Source organism: Megalopta genalis, chromosome 1 (genome assembly GCF_051020955.1).
Source record: "Megalopta genalis isolate 19385.01 chromosome 1, iyMegGena1_principal, whole genome shotgun sequence".
NCBI lineage: Eukaryota > Metazoa > Arthropoda > Insecta > Hymenoptera > Halictidae > Megalopta > Megalopta genalis.
The window spans coordinates 40,079,420-40,102,366 of record NC_135013.1 but is presented as its reverse complement, the minus strand read 5'-3'; the positions used below and the strand labels follow the sequence as shown (position 1 = coordinate 40,102,366).

The window sequence follows — 22,947 nt, the reverse complement described above, 5'->3', positions numbered from 1 at the left end:
TTACAGCTATCATTGCAAATTTTGTACACTGTATAAAGCACGACGCGGAGGAGTCCTTCTATTATGACAGAATAATGATGGAATGAGCTATAAAATATGATGATAGAATAAACTATTATCCAAAATCGTTGCTTCAACATTATACAACGGGAAATAAATGTTTATTTAACTTCTGTTTATTACAATTCAAGTCTACCAGTAACTTCAAGTCGATTATATACCTACTTAAAAATCAAAAATACCGTGGTTAAATTTATGGTTGCAAAGAAGAACGCCGCATGTCACATGATCTCACTTTCGAGCTATAGTCGCATAAAGTTCTGGTTCACAATGCTTCGTATTAACAATATTTCTACGTCTTTTAACTTTTTTTAAACCTTCGAATTTGTTCTCACGATTTGTTTTCCAGTGAAAAGGTAAATCTTAAATAAAGCATGAACAAAAATATTTTGATATTGTGACATGCACGCCGAAGTAATGTCAAATAACTAGATAACATTTTGGCAGAGAACCTTTGTTTGTAATTGCACTAGGCTTTGCGTAATCGTAGATCAGAATCAAATTGTTACTTTCGACCCAGGTCTGTGGGAGACGGTTCAAGGATCAATCGCCATACACGCGTGGACGGGGTTCGCGATGGCGCGCGACATCTGAACCCCACCCCCTCCTCTTTCCCGTTCTCTTCTCGTTTTCTCTATCGGCGCAGCTCGGTCTCGTTGACCCCAAATACCGACGCGCGATTAAGCGCGGACGATTCTTTCGTGACCGCCGAGAGAGCCGCGCGATAGAAATGTCTGTATGCGAATGAAGACAGCCAGCGATCGCACTGACATAAGAGAAAGAGCAAGGACCGAGACGCGCCACCAGTTATCCCGTGAATTTCTCTTTAGCCGGTCCGCGCCGGGTTGACGAACGTGAATGAACGGGAATGAACGCGCGAGCGGTTCATTAACGCGGGACGAGCGGGGATTTCATTTACCAGGGGCGGTTCCGATCGCACGGTCCTGAAAGTTGTCGTCGGACACATATTTCGGGCGAAAGTGACCGACTCGTCGAGAAGTTGCAATATTTTTAGCACCTGGAATGTATATTTTTAATGTCTTGCACTGCGTTGCTTGTCTTTACACAAAATGAAGATAATGATGGGCCGTGTGTGATCGTTGAAAATTTTTCATTTAGCATATAAAACGAAATTAAAAACATCAAAACGAAATTTCAAACGAATTCGAAGTATTAGCTCGAGTGTAATGTGAAATATCGGATTTCTTATCTTATCAATGGTAAAATGATCGTTCCGTGGATTTATTCGCGATCTTTTCGAAAAATTCCAACCTTTTCTTCAATGGCAAAAATACGATACAGTGACTCGCATTAATATCCGGACACCTTTTAAAACAATATAAATTTTTCCAACTAATTGCAATTCATGAAAACAATTTTTCAGCCATTTTCTAGTGGACTAATCCCTCTGACATTTCAAAAAGATACAAGTCAATCGGTCCAATTTTTAAGAAATTACTCCGCGACTTCATATAATTCAAATTTTATCTTAAATCGTGAAATGAATTACCAAATGTAAGGAACACTAAAACGAAAAGTAGTATTTACTTCAATTTTGATGAATTAAATTTATGAACAGGGAAAATAAACGTTTACAGGAGTCCATCACTGCAAATTGAATTGGAGAAATTTTATTTTGCATAAATGCCGACATTTTCTTCATAAACCAACGAACGGTTCCAAACTTATAAAATTCACAATTTGACGAGAAATATAATCGCTCCTGAAAGTGCTGTTTGTTCTATTCGGAACGGAAAATCCCTTACTTAGAGGCACACTTTACAGGAATGTATTTTTTCATAATATTGTCAGCTACGCAATAGAATTATGCAGTAGTCAGGGTATCACGAATGCTGAACGTACGTACAAGGAATCGTATTCTGAAACCTCAGCTACGTGACAAAGCAAAAGGTATGGCACGAGTTGCTTCTACTTCTCCGATTGCATTATCAAATATCCTGTTGATAGTGCGCCGATTAAGTATCGACGGTATCATACCACGATGCACTTTTACACGAAGGCGATATTTTCAAGTTCAAAGTATTCCAAAAACATCGTAAAAAGCAATTTATTTTCTAACAAAAACTGGCGTATCCTTCATTCTAAAATAAGCTAAATTACACAATAGAATATTGCAAAACGTCTAGCATAATAGAACAACCTTGTCTGTTCATGTTTTTATGCTTTATACATTTATAAATGGAAGTCAAAATATTTGTTTTTAATATATTTGTGTTAAAGCGATGTATTTCTTTAAAAGGAGAAATTATAAACACAATTTGTGCAGCTGATCAAAACATTTATCATTGATAATAATGTATTACAAAATCTTCGATTTTTTTATACATGTTTTAAAAAGTGTATTTCCTTAAAAAGAGAAATTATAAATTAAACACAATTTGTGTTTTGGAACGTATTGTCTTAAAACGATTTAAAACGTGAAACAAAAATGGATGCCATCTCAGGTCCTTCCGCGCTTTTATTTCCGAAGAGCGTGCGAAATTGAACGCAAAGACAATAAACATCGTATCTAACGAGTCCCCAGAAGATTCGAGGCGATAAATTGTACAATGCACCAGCAAGCGCGAAGACGGTTCGAAAGTAACCTGTCGTCGGTTACATTTTTTTCACCTTGAGAACGATGCATGTAAAAGCAACAGCAGATAACGAAACCGAACCGGCGCGTGATTATGCCACGATCGATCAGCGAAGTTGCACCGATGTGAATCGAAATGCGAGATATTTCGGTCTCGTACACCTCTGCGGTGTTGCATCGTTGCGTCGTTGCATCGGATATCGAAGAAACACGCGGGTTATCCGGATGGGACGAGTCACGGTGAAAACGTCGTCCGCTGGCTTCGTATCTCGCACCTGCCGTTACCAGAACGCGCAGGTATTCTCCGGCGATGGCAGTCGGCTTCGTTTTTGCACAGCATCGTCTGTTGCACCGATCGAGAGTGCAGCAGTCACCGGCGGTCAGGACAATCGGTCGGTTGCCGCAATAATTCGTCGATGACCATATACGCGGGACCTCGTAGAACCAGTAGGAATAACGAGGCCCGGACAAATTATCAAAATAATGGTTGCAAAAAGGCAGGAAAAATGGTCGGGCCCACGGTCTTCTGGGCCGCGCGATTAACGAGCTCTAAATACTGATTTCACCCGGCCTCGGCCTCGGCCTGCTGTGTTCTATCGGACGCGTCGCGTCGGTCGGTTATTACCGGCTCTCGCAGCAACTTATAAATCAACGGACGCGAAAAAATCAACCGCGAAATTGATGACGCGGATAATTACTCCTGGCACGTATTTCTCCTCTTATTATATTATTTCACCCGGTGTCCAATGACGATGGAAAGTTTCGCAACCGAGTCTGGTGTAACGTTACCCCTGCGGTATCCGCGGCACTTCTATTGTTTTTCTTTCCTTGTCTTCGAGAGCGACTCCTCAAAATCACTGATCTTGCATCGCGCGTGTTTCCTTTTCGCCTAATGAGCAAGTTTCATAAAATAGGTGGAATTAATCCAGATCTTTGTGCAAGATGAAAATTAAAAAATAAAAACAGAAATCGTATAGACATTTCCATCATATTTAAATAATTTTAATAATCTTTTGAATTCTTTTATTGTTTTAAATTGCACCTACCAATTTTTGTCTTAAATGCATAATATCCGCAGTCTTGTCATGAAGTAATCTGTATGTACGACCGAATCGTAATTAATACATGTCTGTATGTACGACTAAAATATCTAAACAAGATATAAGTTCTAGTAAAATTTTTGTTCATTACACATCCTCAAAATTACCTTAAAAGGTTCGGATAAGTAACTATTGATTTTTAAAGAGCAAAGTTGTAAATCCAAAACTCATATGTGGCAGTAAGTACCGATATAAATACTCGTAATTCACAAATTTATTTTTATAAAATTTCATCGGGTTAATATATTTGCAATGTTACCCCAATAAAAATCATCATTAAAATCAAACTTTATTCGAATGAAATTCCACTCAACAAATTTGTCCGAGACGTTGTTAAAATAATGTCCAACGCTGACACAGGGGTTCGATGATAAAACAGAAACGGAGCGAAATAAATGCCACCGCAGGAATCTCGGCTGAACCACGAGCGGCCAGGTATTCGCTGGAATATGGACGCATGAAAATAGCGTAAGCCCGCATGCTGCAGCTGTCGTTGAAAAAATGCACTATTTAAAGTTCCCCCAGGGAACTCGAAGAATCCTTGTGCAAGGAATCCGGCGACTTCCTCCGCGAGAATTACGACGGACAATTATATCCTTCAACCGACTTCCTCCTCCGTAGTCGAAAAGAATATTCACCTCGCGCCGAATGTATGTTCGCGATTAACGTTCTTGATTGCGACACCTCGTGAAAACCGGCATAGAATTCCGCGAAGTTCGCCGATCGATCTTCTTGGTACCTTGCGCGTGTTGCACAGGAGTAAGAGAACGCGTCCGGTTTGAGCAAGCATCCTTTCGTTCGAGTGCGCGAGTGTGCGACTCCGCTAGCGTGAAAAGCATCAATTTTCGGCAGTGCTCCGACGTGATTGCGTCCTTTGACTCGAATTACCGGTACTAACAGATCGTAATTATACCGAACCGACCGGTCGTAATACCCGTGGAAAAGTAGAGCGCGTTGCACGTGGCCGAACGTTTCGAAACACTGATTGGTACCCATTTTCTCGATCGAAAATATTTACATTGGCCACGCATGTTGTTGCTCGGAAATATTCGATCGTGATTTAACGAGGTAAAGAAAAAACATTTCGATCTATTATTTTGTGATTATTCGTGTATAATTTCTTTTTGATTACATTGTACCAGTTTTTAACCCTCTGACTAAGTCGAACTGGTCTTCGGAAAGTCGTTCGGAAAGTTACATTCTTGCGCGAGAAAATGAAAGGCGATTTTTGAATGCTTAGAGTGAACAAATAAAAGAAAAACTGTCTGCCATTTTTCTGGTAGCTTTGGAATCTTATGCTCCTCGAAGTCTCGTCTTTTATTAGCAAAATACTGAATGAAGTGTTTTTTAACATCCATTCGACTCAATATTTATAATAAAATGTGTTTGAATAACAGCAAATTCGGATACCAGAAGTTCGAACAACTAAAGTCCTACTGTCTATGCAAAAAGTATTCTTGCTCTAAAACATGCATCCGAACAATTTTCGAGGGTCTACGATCGAAATAAAAAACGAAAAATAACGATGATATAATTCAGGCCTTGAAACTGCAAGTTCAAGTATCCGTTCCTATCGTTGTCGCAAGATGCGTCAGCTTTGATGTTGATCGAACCAATATTTTGAGATAGCATATTATCGCACGTCCGCAATGCATACGCGCGATATCAGATATTCGTCAGAATACAGGGAATTTTCATTTCGTCCTTTCGGCCGAGAATTTATCGGCGCGTTGCATTCGACACTTTCTCCGAAGATTCGTGTCGCATAAACGCATCGGAACGGAGCAACGTTTCACCGTTGGCATGCCGTTGCATTTACAGACCACCTCGGCATACTGTTCACCCCACAAACGGACCAGCACACCCTTCTGCAACGCGTTCTGTCACGCTCCGGGACCTATCGGAGACGCACCTGGCAATCGATAATAGCACAAAGGTACCCGTACACCGAAAACGGACAACGGGGAATCCAAGAGGAGGGTGAAACTCGTACCCACGTGTGCGTCATTCTACGATTGTTACTTTTACCGTGAATTTTCATCCTGTAGAAACCGTAGTGTAGCTCGATACAAGTTTTACCGTTTGTTTGAAATTTATCAGGTTTATTTGTTAAACAATTTCGCATGAGATTGTCGGGTTTAGGTCGGTTACGTTTTCTATTCGATCTGTATTTATTCACAATCTAATACGTTGCTCGCAACCATTAAATAAAATACAATTGACCTCCATTTTACTGTTTAATTAATACTTCGAATTCTGTGGGTATTTTTTGGTCCTTTCTTAATAGTTTCAGAATTACAGAAATCTATTTCGTGTTACAGTTTAATTTTTTAAAAGTGTACACTAATAATATTAAAATTACGCGTGTGATTGTACGCGTTAAATTTCCTGTCTACATTAAACAATAAGATAAAATAAAATATATAGGAATTATGCAAAAAGGAGTATAGACCACAAATAATACAAAAATTTATAAACAATGAAAAGTTAGGAATATAACTATAATAACAAAAAAAAGAAAACGAATTGTGAATAGGTACAAAATTTAACTGCTAACAAATGCAACGATAAATTAATATTAATTACAAAATGCATAAAAATCAGTAATATTTAAAAAAAACAAACGAGAGTTATAGACAGCACTCGATATGGTGCAAAGTATATTTTCATAAAAACAAAGAGAATTTATTCAGCAATAGTAAACAATTCTGCGCTTATAAAAAGACAATGTAACTAACTTTTAAGATTAACGATAAAGATAAAGAGGATTTTCATGCAGTACGAAGTGCCGAAAAGAGAAGTATGGAGGTCCGTTGATATGCGAAGTACGCGCCGCCATTTTAAAAAATCGACCAATGAGACACGCAGAAAGATTAGATTATGCCTCCGCTAATTGATAAGACATGCTTTCTCGGCGAACCAGAATAACTCTAATTGATAAGTACACCGACCGATGGTTGAAGTGGGCTAGGACTTCCTGAAGTTCAGCCCATAAGTCCCGGATCCACGATCCAATCCGTGAAACGTTAATACCAGGAATATCGGTTCGCAAGGTGGTGCTAACTTTTGCTACGTTTGCCGAAACACAGAGCAAATTGAAAAATGTTTTGCAGAATATCGAGTAAACTGTAGCAGGATTTTTCGGCACTTAACAGCTGGGAACGGGAAGAACAGCTTTAAAAATTTACACGTCCTTGCAAAGAAGTTGCAACAAAGTTAATAAAAACGATGCTGAAGAGAAAATTGATTTGCGTTCATTTGACACGTTTGCCTTTTCTAATGAGCCAAATAGAACTGCTTGAAATTTTATAATGAGAAGCAGTTAATTATAACGAGATATTGAATACAAAGGCACAGTAGAGTATATTTTACAAAATTACATTTTATAAATAGTAAAATATTCGTTTTTCAACAAGTACTATATATTATACTACTATATGAACTTTCAAATAGACTTAAAAAGTAGCTATGATGACTATATAAACAATAATATAAAGCGGAAATTCAATAAGCTCTGTATCTCTGAACGATCTGAAGGTGTTTCTGCGAATTCACAACTTTTACACTAATATCTAAAAAAGAGAAGTGTCTAGATTTCTATAATTTGTTGTATCTTGTTCGTCTAGATATAATGCTAAATTAAAAACTAATCTATAATAAATATTTGCTTCACTAAATTTTTCATAGTAAGAAATATAAACGAATAAATATCCAGAATTTCCTAATGCAGCACCGTTTCATGTATCTTTTTACGCAATCAAAAATCTTATCAATAAAACTCGACTAAAAACAAATTCAACTTCAATTAATCACACATACACACAGATTCAAAAGACATACCTACTCAAACTTGAAAAATGAATTTATTTAATCCTAAATTGCTATAATGATTTTCATAAAAATGACCGATGTACTAAGGCCACAGCAATACGAACAAAAAATATATAGATCTTAATCTAGATAAATACTGCAAATATTCCCGAACTATTGCACCAATATTTTCAACGTTTTCCAAATAAAATACCATCTGAAATATTATCTTAAAAATTTGTTAGAACGAATAAAATATTTATAATATATAATATAATATATATAATGTAATATTATATAATATATAATTATATAAAATAAAATATTTTATTTTTAAAAGTATACATTCCTTCGAACAAATGAAGTATTTTATTTCGAAAACTACACGCATGATCTAAAATAAAGTATCTATTTACTGTTTGCCATTTAAAATACTATCTTATCCAACCCTTGACAGATCGTTAGTTGAATGACGGGAAATAGAAAAAATTGAAGTTTCCAATTAACAGTCCTGCCCAGAACTCTCTCGTACATTCAAGCTCCCCGTTCAGCGTGTAAACACTTTCCGTAACATGCACGGAACAGTGTGCGTTTACACGGTTGGACGCGCCAGCGCGCACGGCCGCGATCAAACGGCGTGACGCGCTTCTCTATCAATGTAATTACAGGCGTGATCGTCGATAGGAAAATTCAAAGGTTAGCCGTGCGTGCGCTTCGGGTAACGAAGAAGAAAAAGAAACGAAGGGAACGTTGTTTTACGGGACTCCGTCGCAGCGGCGGAGGAGAAAGAGGAGGAGGAGGAAGAGAACGAACGACTCAAAATCATCGAGCGACCACTCGTTAGATCCTCCAGGCACGGGGAAACGAGATGCACGAGTGGCCACGATGATTGATGTCGCGTCGCGCATGATCATTACCGGAAAAACAAGATGAAGCGGCTCGAAACCGTTTGCGGGATTTTCTTTCGCCTGTATTCCCGCCGCGTCTCGCTCGTCATTACCCGGAATTCCATACGAGCGTATTCTTGCATAGCGAATTGTTGGCCCCGCGCAAATTCAATCAAGCTGCCTTGAATTTACGATCCTGAATTCGAAATTGAATTTATGAGATTTCAGTGTCCGCGGCTTGATAAATCGTGTGGAAAGTTTCTACTAGTGGTATGAAAAATCGTTTTCTTAAGACGCGTTTCGGAGTTCTACCGCTTTTTTGTGGGAAATTGCTGGTGAAACATCGTAAAGACCATAAAGTGCGCATCAATGTTATATTAATCATACGAAGACTATGGATAAGCCTCTCAGGATCTCTGGGAATAATTTCTTTCATCCAACAATTGTTAAACAACCGTTCGATGGACCTTGTGTCTTCAGAATTGGAATTATTTCAATTTGAAGAAGTTATTTAGTCTCTCTACATTTAAACATTAACTCTAGCATGATTAAAGGAGGGTAAAAAAATGTGCATAGAATTTTAAACATGTATTTTTGTTCTAACAATGTTCTTTTATAAATTTCTTATATTTTATTTGTACATTAATAGGTACCTAAATGTATTGTTTAACAGTACAAATACACCTCGAACAGAAAAAATAATATTTACAGCACTTTTTCCTACGAAATGACCCTCCCCTGAGCGTCCTATGGTTAAGCATTTGAAAGTAATAAGCAGTTAAGTCATGACTAGACTACGGATGTGTGATGCATTTATGACGAAAATGAATACATAGATATAACTGAGAACAGTAAAAATATTTAAAAAATATACAAGCATCGATGTATTACGTTCATCTTACTGGAGCCATTATAGAAAGTATAATATTGCTATGTGACAATATAGGAAACCAATATGAGCCATTATACATAGAAAGTATGATATCGCAATCTGTTTAATAATTAAATATATTATAATTTATTCTACACAAAGATCCGCGATGGAGTGAAAACATTAAACATACAAAATTGAAATTAGGAGAAATAAGTCAACACAAAATGAGAGCATCAGAATGCTTCGTGAAGAGAAATGTGAGCTAATTAACGTGTCAGTGATTGGAACTACTAACAAAGGAATTAACTCGGCGATGCATGCAAGACAGACGCGAAACCGGCAGGATACTTCGATGAAGAAACAAGCATCGTCGGTGAAGATCCGATTCACAATATGATCGAACGGCCAAGGGGAAAAATTGCGAACAAATTGCTTCGACACGAGCGTGTTAAATCCTGGGAATCATGCGAGGACTCGTGCCGTTTGGTAGCAGGGCGTGGGAGACCGTCGACCAACCGCCGGTGGATGTTGATTCAAGGACCATTACACAATAGCAACGTATAACACGAATGTGGATTTTAGCCGAGAAAGCCACGTTTCCGTGGAATCTCTGGCTTGTAAGTACGTGAAACGAAAAAACACGAGACGAAGGATCACCGTTCCCGGAAAACCGTGGTAGGCACGACCCGTGTACCGGCTACAACTGACGAGTGTAGCCAATTAACAGGGAGAGAAATTTCTTTCGAGACGCGGTGATTAGCGTGGATAATTTCGAAGCGTTCTTACAATATTTCTTGCACGGTGCACCCAACATGGTGCGGCTCTGTGTTTGCAAATATTGTCTTACCTGGGATCGACTTTTAATTGAACTTAATTGACTTACCGGAACTTCGTAATTTGCGCGAAAGAAGTATAGAAAGTAAGAACTATATTCTAGATTTATATCGGTTATAGCTAGACTAAGGGCCTTTCACGCGTTTATGGCGTGAGCGGCTTTATGGAATGCAAGAAATGTTAACAATAATCAATAGCGTTTTCAATTTAGTCTCGCTGCAAGGAATATTCCGATCGGCGAAGTAAATAGCTCTTTCAATCTTATAAGCACTGAAAATGGGAGTCTAGCTATAAACAAGTGTTCAAATTTTCATAATAGTAATATAGTAATGATATTTATTCGATCAACGGGAGAAATATCCCTGCGTAACAATAATATGACACACAAATAGCATATCAAAAAGAAAAAAGAAACCAGTGATACGATGGAAGAGAAAATAAGTGATCAAGATGATTAAATAAAGTGCAAAAATGGAGAAAATAATAGGGAATAATATAGTTTAAGATCATTGAAGTAGCAGAAATGCTACAGCGAATACATAGATTACAGTGATTACAATGAAAAACAAGCATTATTTTCTTGTTGAACACACTGGCCGGGAAGTTTTGATCACTTTACTTAAATTATCCTTCAATATAAACGCGTATAAAGAATAAATAGCGTTGATTTTCTGTACTATCCTATCACGTAATATGCATTTGTATACGATATTAATAAAAATTTCTTAAAGTTTTTCTTTTTGACGAAAAATTGCTAAAACCATCTTGCACGCCACTGTAAATCGCACTTAGGGCTCAGTAGTTCTAGTCCAAGAAAAGAATATACATATTACGCCCGTACTTTCAGTGCAGCGCGCAGCACCGGCATGGACTCCAAGAAACCATCGTAGTGACCTTTGCAAGCAGAAAATGCATCTCGGATGCGGAGTAATATCGAACAGCCTGGTGAACGAATTTAAAGGTAAATGGATGATCCGGTCGGTTCACGCGGACCCAATTAGAGCGAAGTCACAGCCAATCAACGTGAAAGCGCGGGACAACGCGCGAAGCGATGCGTTATCATTGGCAAAGATCACGAGCGACCAGTTTGTGGGAGCGAACGGTAGTTGATAACTCGCCGCGCAGCTCGACAGCCGTGCACGCAAACGAATCCGCGCGCGGCGAGCTGGCTGCATGCGGCTGCATGTGGTTGCACGCGGTTGCATGTGGTCGCGCCAACACAGAGAGGCCCGGTGAATGGTCGTAGGTGCACGGTGCATACAGAGAGAGAGAGAGAGAGAGAGAGAGAGAGAGAGAGAGAGAGAGAAGGAGAGAGACGCGCATGCGACGATCGGCGTGCACCCACGACGAAGTTCAAGCAAGGTTCGCACCGCGCGCTGGGACTCGGCAGGAACGCCGTTTCTCACTTACAAATTGCGAAAGACTCTATACCCGCCGCGGATCCTTCCTTGTTATGCGCGCGAAACCGCCGGCAAGAGTGACAGTGAACGCTCGAGAACGAATCGGCTTAGGCTAACTTTCGGAAAACTCGCCTCGGCTGCAATTAACCCCGCAATACGGCGCCACGCCTTTCGCGAAATTTTATCTTCGACGAGGCACCGGCGACTGAGAAAGTGATCTAACGAGGAGGGCGTTGCTCAATCTAGACATATTTAGTATAACTAGATTGCGGATTTTATGTGCTCATGGAAAAAACAAGCTCTAGACAGAGTCGAACGTAGCTTATTCGAAGAATTTATTCGAAACGTTATTCGAATAAAATTTTATTTGAATAATGCCGAATTCGACGATAATTAATGCGACGTCAGTTAATTAAGCATCGTGTAAAACTTAAGAATAAACATTAAGGTTTACATTTTATGCAGTTTTTAACACTTTCGCAAGCTAGAAATGCGTGAAGTGCGCAATCTATCTACGAGTCACCTATTTCATAGAATCTGACTGCTATAAAGTCAGTTCGATCAAATAAAAAGCCCGCGTCTAAATTATATTGATCTAAATTTTAATTGCCAGACGGTATATTGCTGTCACGTGTTCACTGTTGCCACGTTGATTATACTTGAGTAACAAATAATAAGGGATGATCGACTTGTCTTTCTTTTAATGCATGAATGCGATCTTCGTATATCAAATAATGGTGTCGAGAATATTTTGGTACGATTTTATGGTATATGGTACACATATTTTTCGGTATGAATTAAATTCGACACAGTGCCGATGGAAAAAATGGAATAGTTCGTTTAATGGAACGTTAGCCGCGTAAGTGTGGCTTTCGATTGTTCCGTCGCGCGAGCATGTAATACGAACCAACAAGCGTGTCTGCGAAGGGGTTCTTACTTTCAAGCACAAGCTTCGCTGACCGCGTGAAAAATTAATCAAGGCATCGTTCCGCGACGTTAATTGCTAAATATTCCACTCGCCTTTGGATCTGTTAATGGGAACACCGTCTAACGAAATACCTAATGATTGGCCCGCAGATCTATAATCAAGCTCCTATTTTTAGTAAATTCTTTAGTACAAATTTATGTTACCGATTTATGACGGTTTTAAACGTTTCCTGCAGGTGCAACAGGTGCATAATGACTCGAAATCATTGAAACAACAAATATCATTTCATTCTTTATAGTCCGAATTCTTTGTACAGGTTTAAAATAATTTCTGTAATTTCAAACAGACGGATATTAATTTCCAAATATAAATTAACAACGAATTTATGAATCTATAACGAAACTTATAAAAGCAGAATCTCTAAAAAAATTATTGGTGATTTTCTCGTTTTTTTTTTCATTTTGCGTAATACATCTGATGCAGATTTTATACAAGCATCGCTTCATTGGTATCCGCGAGAAATCATAAAAATAAGAATTTATAACGTGTAAGGGACAGCGGTATGCGTTTTCTTTTTTAACATTTAACGCGTTCCGAAAGCAAAGAATCATTCTACGATGTGCAACGCCGCGCCAAACATTGTGCATTCCTTTTTGATATTGTACAAAAATATCGGATAGCTATAAAAAGTCCATCCGCCGAGACGCTGGACGACTGAAACAAACCGAATGGCAGATATATTTTATCGTGCTATTAACCAACGACAACGATGCCAGACGGTTCGTAAATGCCAGCTCCGAACCGAATAAAATTACATCTCGTTCGAGAACGTCTCAATACTCGAATGATTCTTCGACCCCGGTATTTCTTATTTCTTCGCCAAGCTAAACGAATTAGAAGTCCACGTTACTTTCGTAAATCTGGATACTAATTGCAGTATTTTCGACCTTTTTTCTTGGTGCATTAAATTGTCTTTTGTGATATGCTCTCTTTGCAATTTAGATACAGACTATAACGTACTAAATACCTACATGTAATGTGTGCATTTACCATTTTCTGAACTTGGACAGTTTATATAAATTGGATAAAAATGATGTCAACTGGTTACAAAAGAATACGGCAAGGCTATTATTTGGATTCTAACTGAAATTTTAGATTCATATGCATTTCTATTTCGATCTAATATGCTAATGCAAATCCTATTGAAACAATTATTCTACTGCTTTTTGAAAATTATATCGAGAACTAATTATCAGCTCCAAATTTGTATTTGCGAGATAAAGGACCAATCTAACTACGTTAACTAATTATCCGATTAAAAAACATATATTTCATTCATACAAATTGAATGGTTATTTTCTTTCGCCATCTTGATATTCAATAGCAAATGGCTGTAAAGATTTCTTAGCGAGTTTTGCTTAAAACAAATTGATGTAAAGGTTTCAAAAAGAAAAAATCTTTCTGTTGCATATTATTTTGAGGATTATTTCTTTCGCCGTATTTGAAATAAAAAAACAACGAATTTAAAATTGCTATTATTTCAGATATAGATCGATATTATTTTCATTTTCAGATAAAAACATTGAAGATACCAGTCCGAAATTACTTATTTCAATCATTTCTTATTTTCATTTCAAATCAAATTTGCTCAGGTCTGATCTACGGAATAAATTTCTCCTAAATAGATCTTTAAAATCACGATAATCGTAAAGTGAAAAATGAAACGAGAACTTACGGTTGGCGAATCAGTTTCAATCGCGCGAAATCTGTCGCCGTGGTAATCGCCGAAACAGTCAGCCGTTTCCGAAAACAGGAAAATCTCGCGAGGTTCCCATGATCGTTCGTCGAGAGAGAAGTTATTAGTTAGTCAGCGATTAGCCTCGTGTAAAGTATTCGCCTCGGCGCGGCGTTCATTTCCATTTATCAGGCAAAAGAACGACCGTGTACACGGTGTTGCGCTGGCGGTGGCGAAGAGAGACGGAGAGAAAGAATGAATGATTAATAGATACGATCGCATTGACCTAAGGTAGAACGCGCGGATCTATCTGGCACTGCTCGCGCCGCTCGTCTTGGGAAGAACGTCGCCATCGACGTCGGAATAAGACGAATCATTGTCGGTCGCTGTGTCGCGATGTATAATCGCCCTAAACGGATTCGAGACTGCACCGCGTGAAATCATTTCCACGTGTCCCTGCGAGAAAACAGCTTCCCGGTGGTCTTCTCACCACGAAAACAACCGCGTCCCTTCTGGTCTCACTTTTTTCCGTGCGACGGGCAACCGTTTCGCGTGTTTTTCGCCGTTTTTAAGAGATCTTCCGTGGCGATCGCGAATTAAAACGCGAATCCCCCCCTCCCCCCGAAGGGAATGCTTAATGCTTGTGAGAACCCGACAGCAGCGGAATTCTTCGTTCGCGAAGTCAGAGAAGTATCGAGGAGAATGCGCCCTGCGCAGCGGATCATGCTGCAATATCGCATGAAACATTCAAGATCGTTTTGTTTCGAAATTTATTTTAATTAACCGCGCACGGGGGGAGATTTGCAATCCGAGAGACGTTGTTCCGTGTACTCTATTAAAACTAACGAGGGCAATGTTGTTCCATTTGTCTGTTGCCAAGCTGCACCTTAATCGGAATCACAATTTATTAGCTGAATGCTTTTGCTACGGCCATGAAGCGACACGGCTCTGTTTCAGAAAATGATAAATACGGCGCGGACCTTTTCGCGTTGCTAATCTTCGCGGATCTTACAAGGATCAGAAATTCTTCGATTATAATCATTTCTTAGGGGGAAAAAAGGCACTTTAAATTTTCTACGTGTCGACGTTTACTCGAATGTTTAAATATTGGCGAACAAAATAGCAGTATTTCATTCCGATTTTCTACAGAATAAAATAACATATGTTATTGCTAGAAATCTCCAACACGATTCAGGCTCGTCAAAGTACGGCAAGGGATTACCACTCGAACCGGCCGGTCTTTCTTACAAAAATATTATATTACAAACGTATTCGATGGAAATATGTGTATTTCGAAAACGCGTGAGAATTCTCGAATCCTGATAGCGACGAGGAAGCATCAGCTGCTGGAAAGGACTACGCGTAAAATCATTTTATAGATTCGCTGTCCTTCAACGTAGCCGCCGTGAACTCAGAAAGTAACCTCTGTAATCCCTGTTCTAAGCCAGCTTAAGCAGATCCGAGTACAAAAGCGCTGCGCAGAAGTTATTAAATAAACATGTTTCCCCGACGCGATTTATTTGCCGGTGGGCATCCTCTAAGGTCTAACTGGATGCTAGAAGGGTAGTAGCTCGGACGGAGAGAGCTCTCGAAGAATTCTTTCTATCCGTTGGCCGAGTCGGAAAAAAGATTCTCTTCCGCGCGAGCTTCACGGAATCTACATGCTGTCACGCAGGATAGATCCTTTCGTGCTTTATAAGGGCTCGCGGCTGTCCCGCCGTTGACTGACGGCACAATCCTCGATCCTTGCGCGATACTGAGAAGCACCGGGGATCTCTGGACGACGGGGACGACGTAACTCGCGGAGGGAAACGAAAGAACAGAAGGAACGGATGGACATACGTACGGTAGCGGAGGTCCTTAATTATGCGGTTTTACGCAACGCACCAACAACAGGATGAAAAGGGACTGGAGGGTTAAAACGAATGCAAATGTCCACGTGGCCCATAGGCCAGGTCAGCATACGCAACGGGGGGACGGAGATCTTGCCCTTTTAGTTACCAGATGCCGCGAGATACCAACTATCTCTAGTCTTCCCTCAATCTGCCTCTTGACGGCGAAAACCGAAGGATCAGGGAACAGGGAAATGTACTGGCAGCCATCTATCCCCGGACTACAAGTGACTCTTGTACTCTTTCAACCCCCCTGTTGGACGTTAGGTTCGTTCTAAACTTCAAATTAATCCTTTTACAGATCACATTCATGTTTTTGTAAACCAAATTTGTGCCTTTGTAAGTCATATTCATCTTTTCTTTCATTTGTCCTTTTGAAAATTAAATTAACCCTTTCACCGGTCAAAATTGGCCGTTCTTTATTCAATTTTTAAATTTAACACGTATCTACTTACAATTCGCATAGAATAATATAAATTTCATTTACTCGAGCTCTTTCTCATTTGTGTACGTAGAAAGCGATAGTTTTCTCAAAGTTTCGGGTAAAATGAACGCAGATGAATTGTCTTCACCTAAAAGATGAAAATAATTGATCTCAAAAGTAATTAGACTCGATTTCAGTGTTTCTGTATCACTTTGAAATACAGAACGCATTTTAATAGCGATCGCATATAAATGGCTTTAGAAATTGATTTCTTGCCCAGTTAAGTATGTAAAAGATGATAGTGAATTGAGAGTTTAGGGCAAAATAAATACATATGAATTAAAACTTCATTTCAAAAGGTAAAAATGATTGCGAAACGTGTATGTCTACGAATTAATCTCAATTTCAAATCGATCGTATCAAATTGGTATTTCAAACGTATCTTATTTTTAATGACGTAATGCACTGTGTTCAACGTTCGACTGTCGATTCTGTCGCGAGATTTTGTCCGAAAGCAAGCAATTTGCTCACGGGAGACGAACGTTCGGTTTTGAACGAAATCCGGTAATCGTCGAATTGTGACCTTTATTGGGGGAACGCGTTCCCTCCAGGTGAACGGCGAGAGAGACGCGCGGCAGACTTTGGTATCGTCGAGCACGCGTTTCTCAAGTTGCACCGGCGTGCATGCACGTATGCACGGGAGGCTCGTGTGGCCCCTGAATCGATGAAAGGGAACGAGGAACCGGTTGCAGGTCGGTCGTACATCGGATTCTAAGTCATGCCAGTTTCGAGTGTCTTTAGAGACCAGAATGATAGAGAGCAACGGAATTCCTGAGCAAGTAATTGTTACTAAGAATTTCAAATCGGACGATCTCAAAAGACAAAACCGCTTCTGGAAATATATGATAACGACTTCACGTTTCTAGAAACTTCAATTGCTGAATCAACAGTGTGGGAAATATTACACGTGTGCGTATCGTCTCTGGACAAAGCATTTTCGAAAGAAAAGATTCTGGTAAAATGAGTGAAACATTTATCACGTTGAAAGCACATTTCCATAATAACGTTCGATGTTGCAAAAACTAGTTGTAGATTACTTGTAATGAGTATGTTCGTAGCGTACAACAGTTTAATGTTTGAGAGCTAATTGAAGTAAATGATGTCTATTATCTAATCATTGTATTATTTAGATACATTATGTTTTGGTATCAAGACATTACAAAAATAAACCTTCAGATAAGAGAGTTTCTACTTAACTCAACATCTATATAGCTCTTGTATCTTCCAATTAGTGTCGTCAGTTTTTATTTTGCATAGAAATCTACAATCTGCTTATTAAGGTTCATTTATCGAGTGTCTAGTGCGTCAAATGAAACGTTTAAATTCTGAGAATAATTAAACGAATTGTCGAATAAACAATTTTTAAATTACGAAATCGTTATTTTTATAAATTCAATTTAGCTTCCCATTTTCGTAATCGAATCATTTCATTGTGGAACGGTCCGTAGAATTTTTATCGCTTTTGACAGAAACAATTTGACGGTTCGCAAATTAATTTCGCAATTTGAACAATTCCTCGGTCAAAGTTGCGGTCTGTGTTAGCGAAAATGAATACGATACGTGTATCGGCGCGCAAGAGACGCGTAATTTTGTGTGAAAGCACGTTAAGTCCGGGCGAATCGTTTCCTAAGGAGAGAGAGAAGAGAAAGCCTGAGAACGTAAGAACAGCGAGCGTCTGGAGAACTGCCGCCATGCCGCATTCAGAGTATCTCAACGCAAAGTAACAGACTCGAAGGCGAGGACCTCGATCTGCTCTCGGAAGCGACTGTCAGCCCGCTTCAATCGGAGAACATTCCGGAACATATCAGCCATTAACTAGTTTTTTCTCTATTTTGAGTTGCTACACCGTAAACCAGAATATAATTAACAATTTTATTTCACTTCGATTGTGGACCCAACAATTAATTAATTAACAATATTTTATTAACGCTCCTGGATGAAAACGAAATATTATTTGCGATTTTCTTCCTCAAAACTAACGTAACACTTTTATTGAAAATGTAACACGTTTAAGATTACAATGATTGTTTCATTTATTATTAGAAGATATAATAAAAGAGTTACAATTAAACAACGGATCTTTATGTAAAATAAAAATCATCTTCATTAATTACAGGAGTGAATAGTACAGTATCGTTTCCACTCAATATTTAGTCGTTTGAAAATAATTTAGCAATGTTCATATATTTTTCTGATATTTTTACTACTTTATATTTCAAATTATCGGCTTTCTCATAAGTGCGGGAAGATCCGCAGTCTAGTAGTTAATGTCTACAAATATGTTCAATAGTGCAGTTTCTAGATTATGAAAGATTATTACCCTTTACATAATTTATGCGAATTTCTTTATATTTGTGTTACACCTTTTAAGCTGAAACGTTATTGAAATATTTCTCTCTGTTATTTAAGCGAACCACATTTAAATCCACAAATTTCTCATATTTTCTAAACCAGTGCAAAATTCGAACAAGTATGTACTTTCTCTAGCGTTTACGAAAAAAACCAATAATGTAGAAATCTTGCAAAATTTGAGAAATATTTTTTTAAATCAATTTTGGTCAATAAATATTTTATATTTATTGCGCAATAGTATGAATAGTAGAATGTAGCTCACTTTTGCCTATACGTCACTGCTACCCAGTTTTGTGACTTTCTTCGGCGAACTGCTTTGTGCTGGCTGCACGTTCTTCCCGCCTAAGTACTCATTGGTCTGAACCAGCGTTACATCACGATCCACCGTAGATTTATACGTTGTGGAAAAGTGAAAATGAAAATTCACGATCGAAAGCGTACACGAGGTTATAAAATACTGTACAGTGTTATTTTCTAAAACAACAAGTTACCATGCACAAGCTTTCATAATTATTTCTAGTTTTCTAACAAGTAACCGAATTCTCTCTCTCTCTCTCTCTCTCTCTCTCCAATATTTTATACAAATTACTTGAAATATATGATAAAAATCTACGTTTACTTAAAAACTTACTGTTGTATTATTTGAATTTGAGAGGAGAAGTAAAATAAAACTTCTCCAATTTGAGCGTAATTAAGTATAATTCATTATACTAATTTATAAAAATATTTTCAATGTTTGTAAAAACAGAAAACCGCCGACGAGAGAATAAAGTGCGTTGCTATTTTGAACCGGGCAAGTAAAAATGATCTGAGGATAAAAGAATGTCTATCCGGTGAAGGAAAAGCATATATATGCTGTTATTTGTGAACAATGTCGGGAGAGGAAACGGGAACGCGAAATGCTGGGTTCGAATGTTTACGTGCACACGAGGGAAGAAAGGCTCGTTTCCTGGAAAGCAGGGTTGGGCACCTGTCCTTCAGGGACTGCCAACCTCGGAGCGCGTATCGAAATTGAGCACCACTGTGACAGTAACATAACCACGTGTGTCGAGGCTAGCATGGGACCGTCACGAACACAATAGCAATAAACGCCAGAAGAACCATCGTCGTCGGTCCTAGACACCGTTAAACCGTCTTACCAAATTTCGCCGAATCACAATTTTACAGCTGAACGTCAGTAACAATGTAGCCCTACCGTCGAAACGTGGAAGCTCCTGCGTCCGTTTAGCGGAGTACAACTCGGGCTAAAAGCGAAGCGATCGTTCTAAAATTTTCGAGTAAGGACAAAACTCGGTTCGTCGTGCAGGAAGAGACTGGCGTCGAAACGGTCAATATTTTCGAAACAGGTAGTAATCGAAAGCGAGCAGCACGCCGATGCCGAAAATCAGCCGTGTGGAATACCAATTGCACGGGCCGAAATCGTTCAATAATCTTCGGACGCGTTGACCTCGAATAGCTCGAGCGACATTTCACGGAGAAAATATTCAAAAGGAGACGCGGAACGTCAGTTAACGCGGCGAGGCGTCCAACGCGCCGGCGCTCGGCGTTGTTTCGTGACCTGTTGCCTAGCAGCGGCATGTGGCGAACGACGACTTCAAACGAAGCCGAGAAGAGAACGTGCAACCGTAACGGTGTAAACTGTCGCTTGGAAAACTTACCGGATACCGCGGGCAAGGAAACTAGCAACAGCAGTGGCACGGAGAGAAACGCCATCGATGCGTAATCCAATTTTCGGCGTGGCAACAACATGATGCCGTGAATTTTATCCACACACATCGAGCAGACACACACTCATCGAGGCCCGGGCGCACACACTAGAGAGAAACCAACACTTAGTAGTACACTTCAGTATTAAATCCGCGTACCGTCACTTGACCACGCACATCGTCCGAGATCTATGTTACCTCCGATACGTCCAGCTAATCTGTAGACACGTACACGCGAGACAGAACCAGAAAAAAACATGCGGCAACCGTATACGAACACGACCGCGTCCGAAACACTTCTGGGATCCCTATTGTTCGCTTAACGCGCTGAAAGTAGTTCCCCGTTGCGCGCGCACCTACCCACCGACGTTGTATCACTGCGCAGCCAAGGGATGGCTGACCATGTGAACCAATCGGAGCGATGCTATAAGAGGACCGCGTCGCAGAACGCATTCGTGTTCTAGGGGAAACCGAGCCTTCTTCTTCAAAAGAAATTCCCAGCTGCTATTCGTATGATGTTATTTCGAAGTCGCATTTGGTACAAAGATATCGAGGAAATAATTGTTCCCATTTTTATGACACGATTTCCTATAATGCGAATTTGTACGACGAATTGACCGCGTTGTACGCGTTGTATGATGGAGGAATTTTTTTAATTATTAGAAATTGAAGTAACATGACAAAGTATTAAGATAGTTTGCAATACCTTTGCATTTAATGTTAATGAACAGGATTTCCATAACGAGTAAATTTAATGATAGACGCTTAATCTATACGAGAGTTGTCAAAACAAAACCAAATAAAATTTTCAGGTTGACAATTTCATATTTTTACTCAACGAATAGCGCTATTACATGCTATATGAGTATTACACTCAAATTGATAGTCTGAATGTGTTACTTATTTGCAATATTTACATGAATAATTTATAGTTGAAGAATTGTTACGTTGTTAGATAACTTTAATGTGGACATGATTAATAATAATAAAAGCCTTTTGAATCTGAATATACGATTTGGATCGGTTGTGACAATAATGTTTGCGTGAAAAACTGACTTATACTGAAGAAACAAAAGAAGTATAGAATATTGATTATAGGTATTATCTTGATCATTTTATTACGTCGATGATTTATTATTGCAATGAGCTGCAATACGATTAAGAAACGGTATCTCTGAAAATACAGATGATAAAAGAGTTAAGGAATATTGATTGCCGGTATTATTCTGATCATCTTATTATTTCGATGGGCATCAGTTTTATCGCACATTCGAATACGTTTTCATAAAAATGAATCAGATAATCCATAGGAACTAAATTAACTTTGTCGAAGAAGAGAATACAGTAGAAAAATAATCCGTTATGTGAAATTCAAAAATATTCCAATTGCTGTAAATGTGACAGTTAATCGACTAAGGAAGACATAAAATGATTAAAAACAAGTCGTACGCCAGGTTTTGAGGTGTCGTTGTAAAGCACAACCTTCAATTGTCAAATCTATGAAATGTCCAACATTTTTAGAGGCGTTTCAATTCTGTAAAACTTTCTGGAGCTACTGTAGTTTCGCACTTTTTTATAGTCGCAAAAATACGCAACTTTGTTCCACTATATAACTATATAACTATTTACTTTTAAGTTTATACGTTTATATACTACTTTCAACAGGAAAACAAAAATTTAGTGGTACTTGAAGGGCCTTAATTATAAATAATTTTAACTTAAAATAGAGCACTTACTTTATCATCTATCCAATAAAACATTCAAAAACAAGAACTATACACAGAAATAACAGAAAATAAATGTTTTTCTTAAACAGCATGCACTGCAGTTGCTTTTACCCCGAGTTGTTTTAAAGTTATGTTATAATCTACGATCGATTTATTTGAATCTTCGCCACGTTTGGGGGATTTCCGAGCACCGTGCGTCGCCGGATTGAAATCTAACGCCGTCGTTCTCTAGAATTCAGCCGGCAAACGGAACGCAACGAACGTGGTCAGTTATAAAGTGCCAAGACGCCGATGCGTATGAACTTCGTCGAGCGCTGGCGGGGCATGTCTGATCATTAATTAACCTTCCAGCGGTTGATTGCGTGTAACGCGAAATTCATCGTCGGCATGGCCGCCGCCAGGCGCGGCTACTGCCCTAACGAATACAAATGCGGAATTATAATTCGGTGCCCTCTCCTTAAGACCATTCAACGAACGAAGCCTTACGAATTGCTTTCCCTTTTGTGTCCCGGCCACGGGATATACAAGCACGGAACTGTAAATACGCGGCGGTCGTTAGTTT

At 39.0% G+C, this 22,947-nt stretch overlaps 1 protein-coding gene across 2 annotated transcripts in view; it reads right to left on the bottom strand.

Moving 5' to 3' along the window:
• N (neurogenic locus Notch protein) overlaps positions 1-20,968 on the bottom strand; it is a 491,366-nt gene extending 470,398 nt beyond the window's left edge. For both annotated transcript variants that reach the window (XM_033467199.2, XM_033467200.2), the window contains exon 1: positions 20,611-20,968. In XM_033467199.2, the coding sequence (XP_033323090.1) occupies positions 20,611-20,728 (118 nt within the window). In that variant the 5' untranslated portion in view covers positions 20,729-20,968. The remainder of the gene's footprint in view (positions 1-20,610) is intronic.
• Between the last annotated feature and the right edge of the window lie 1,979 nt (positions 20,969-22,947).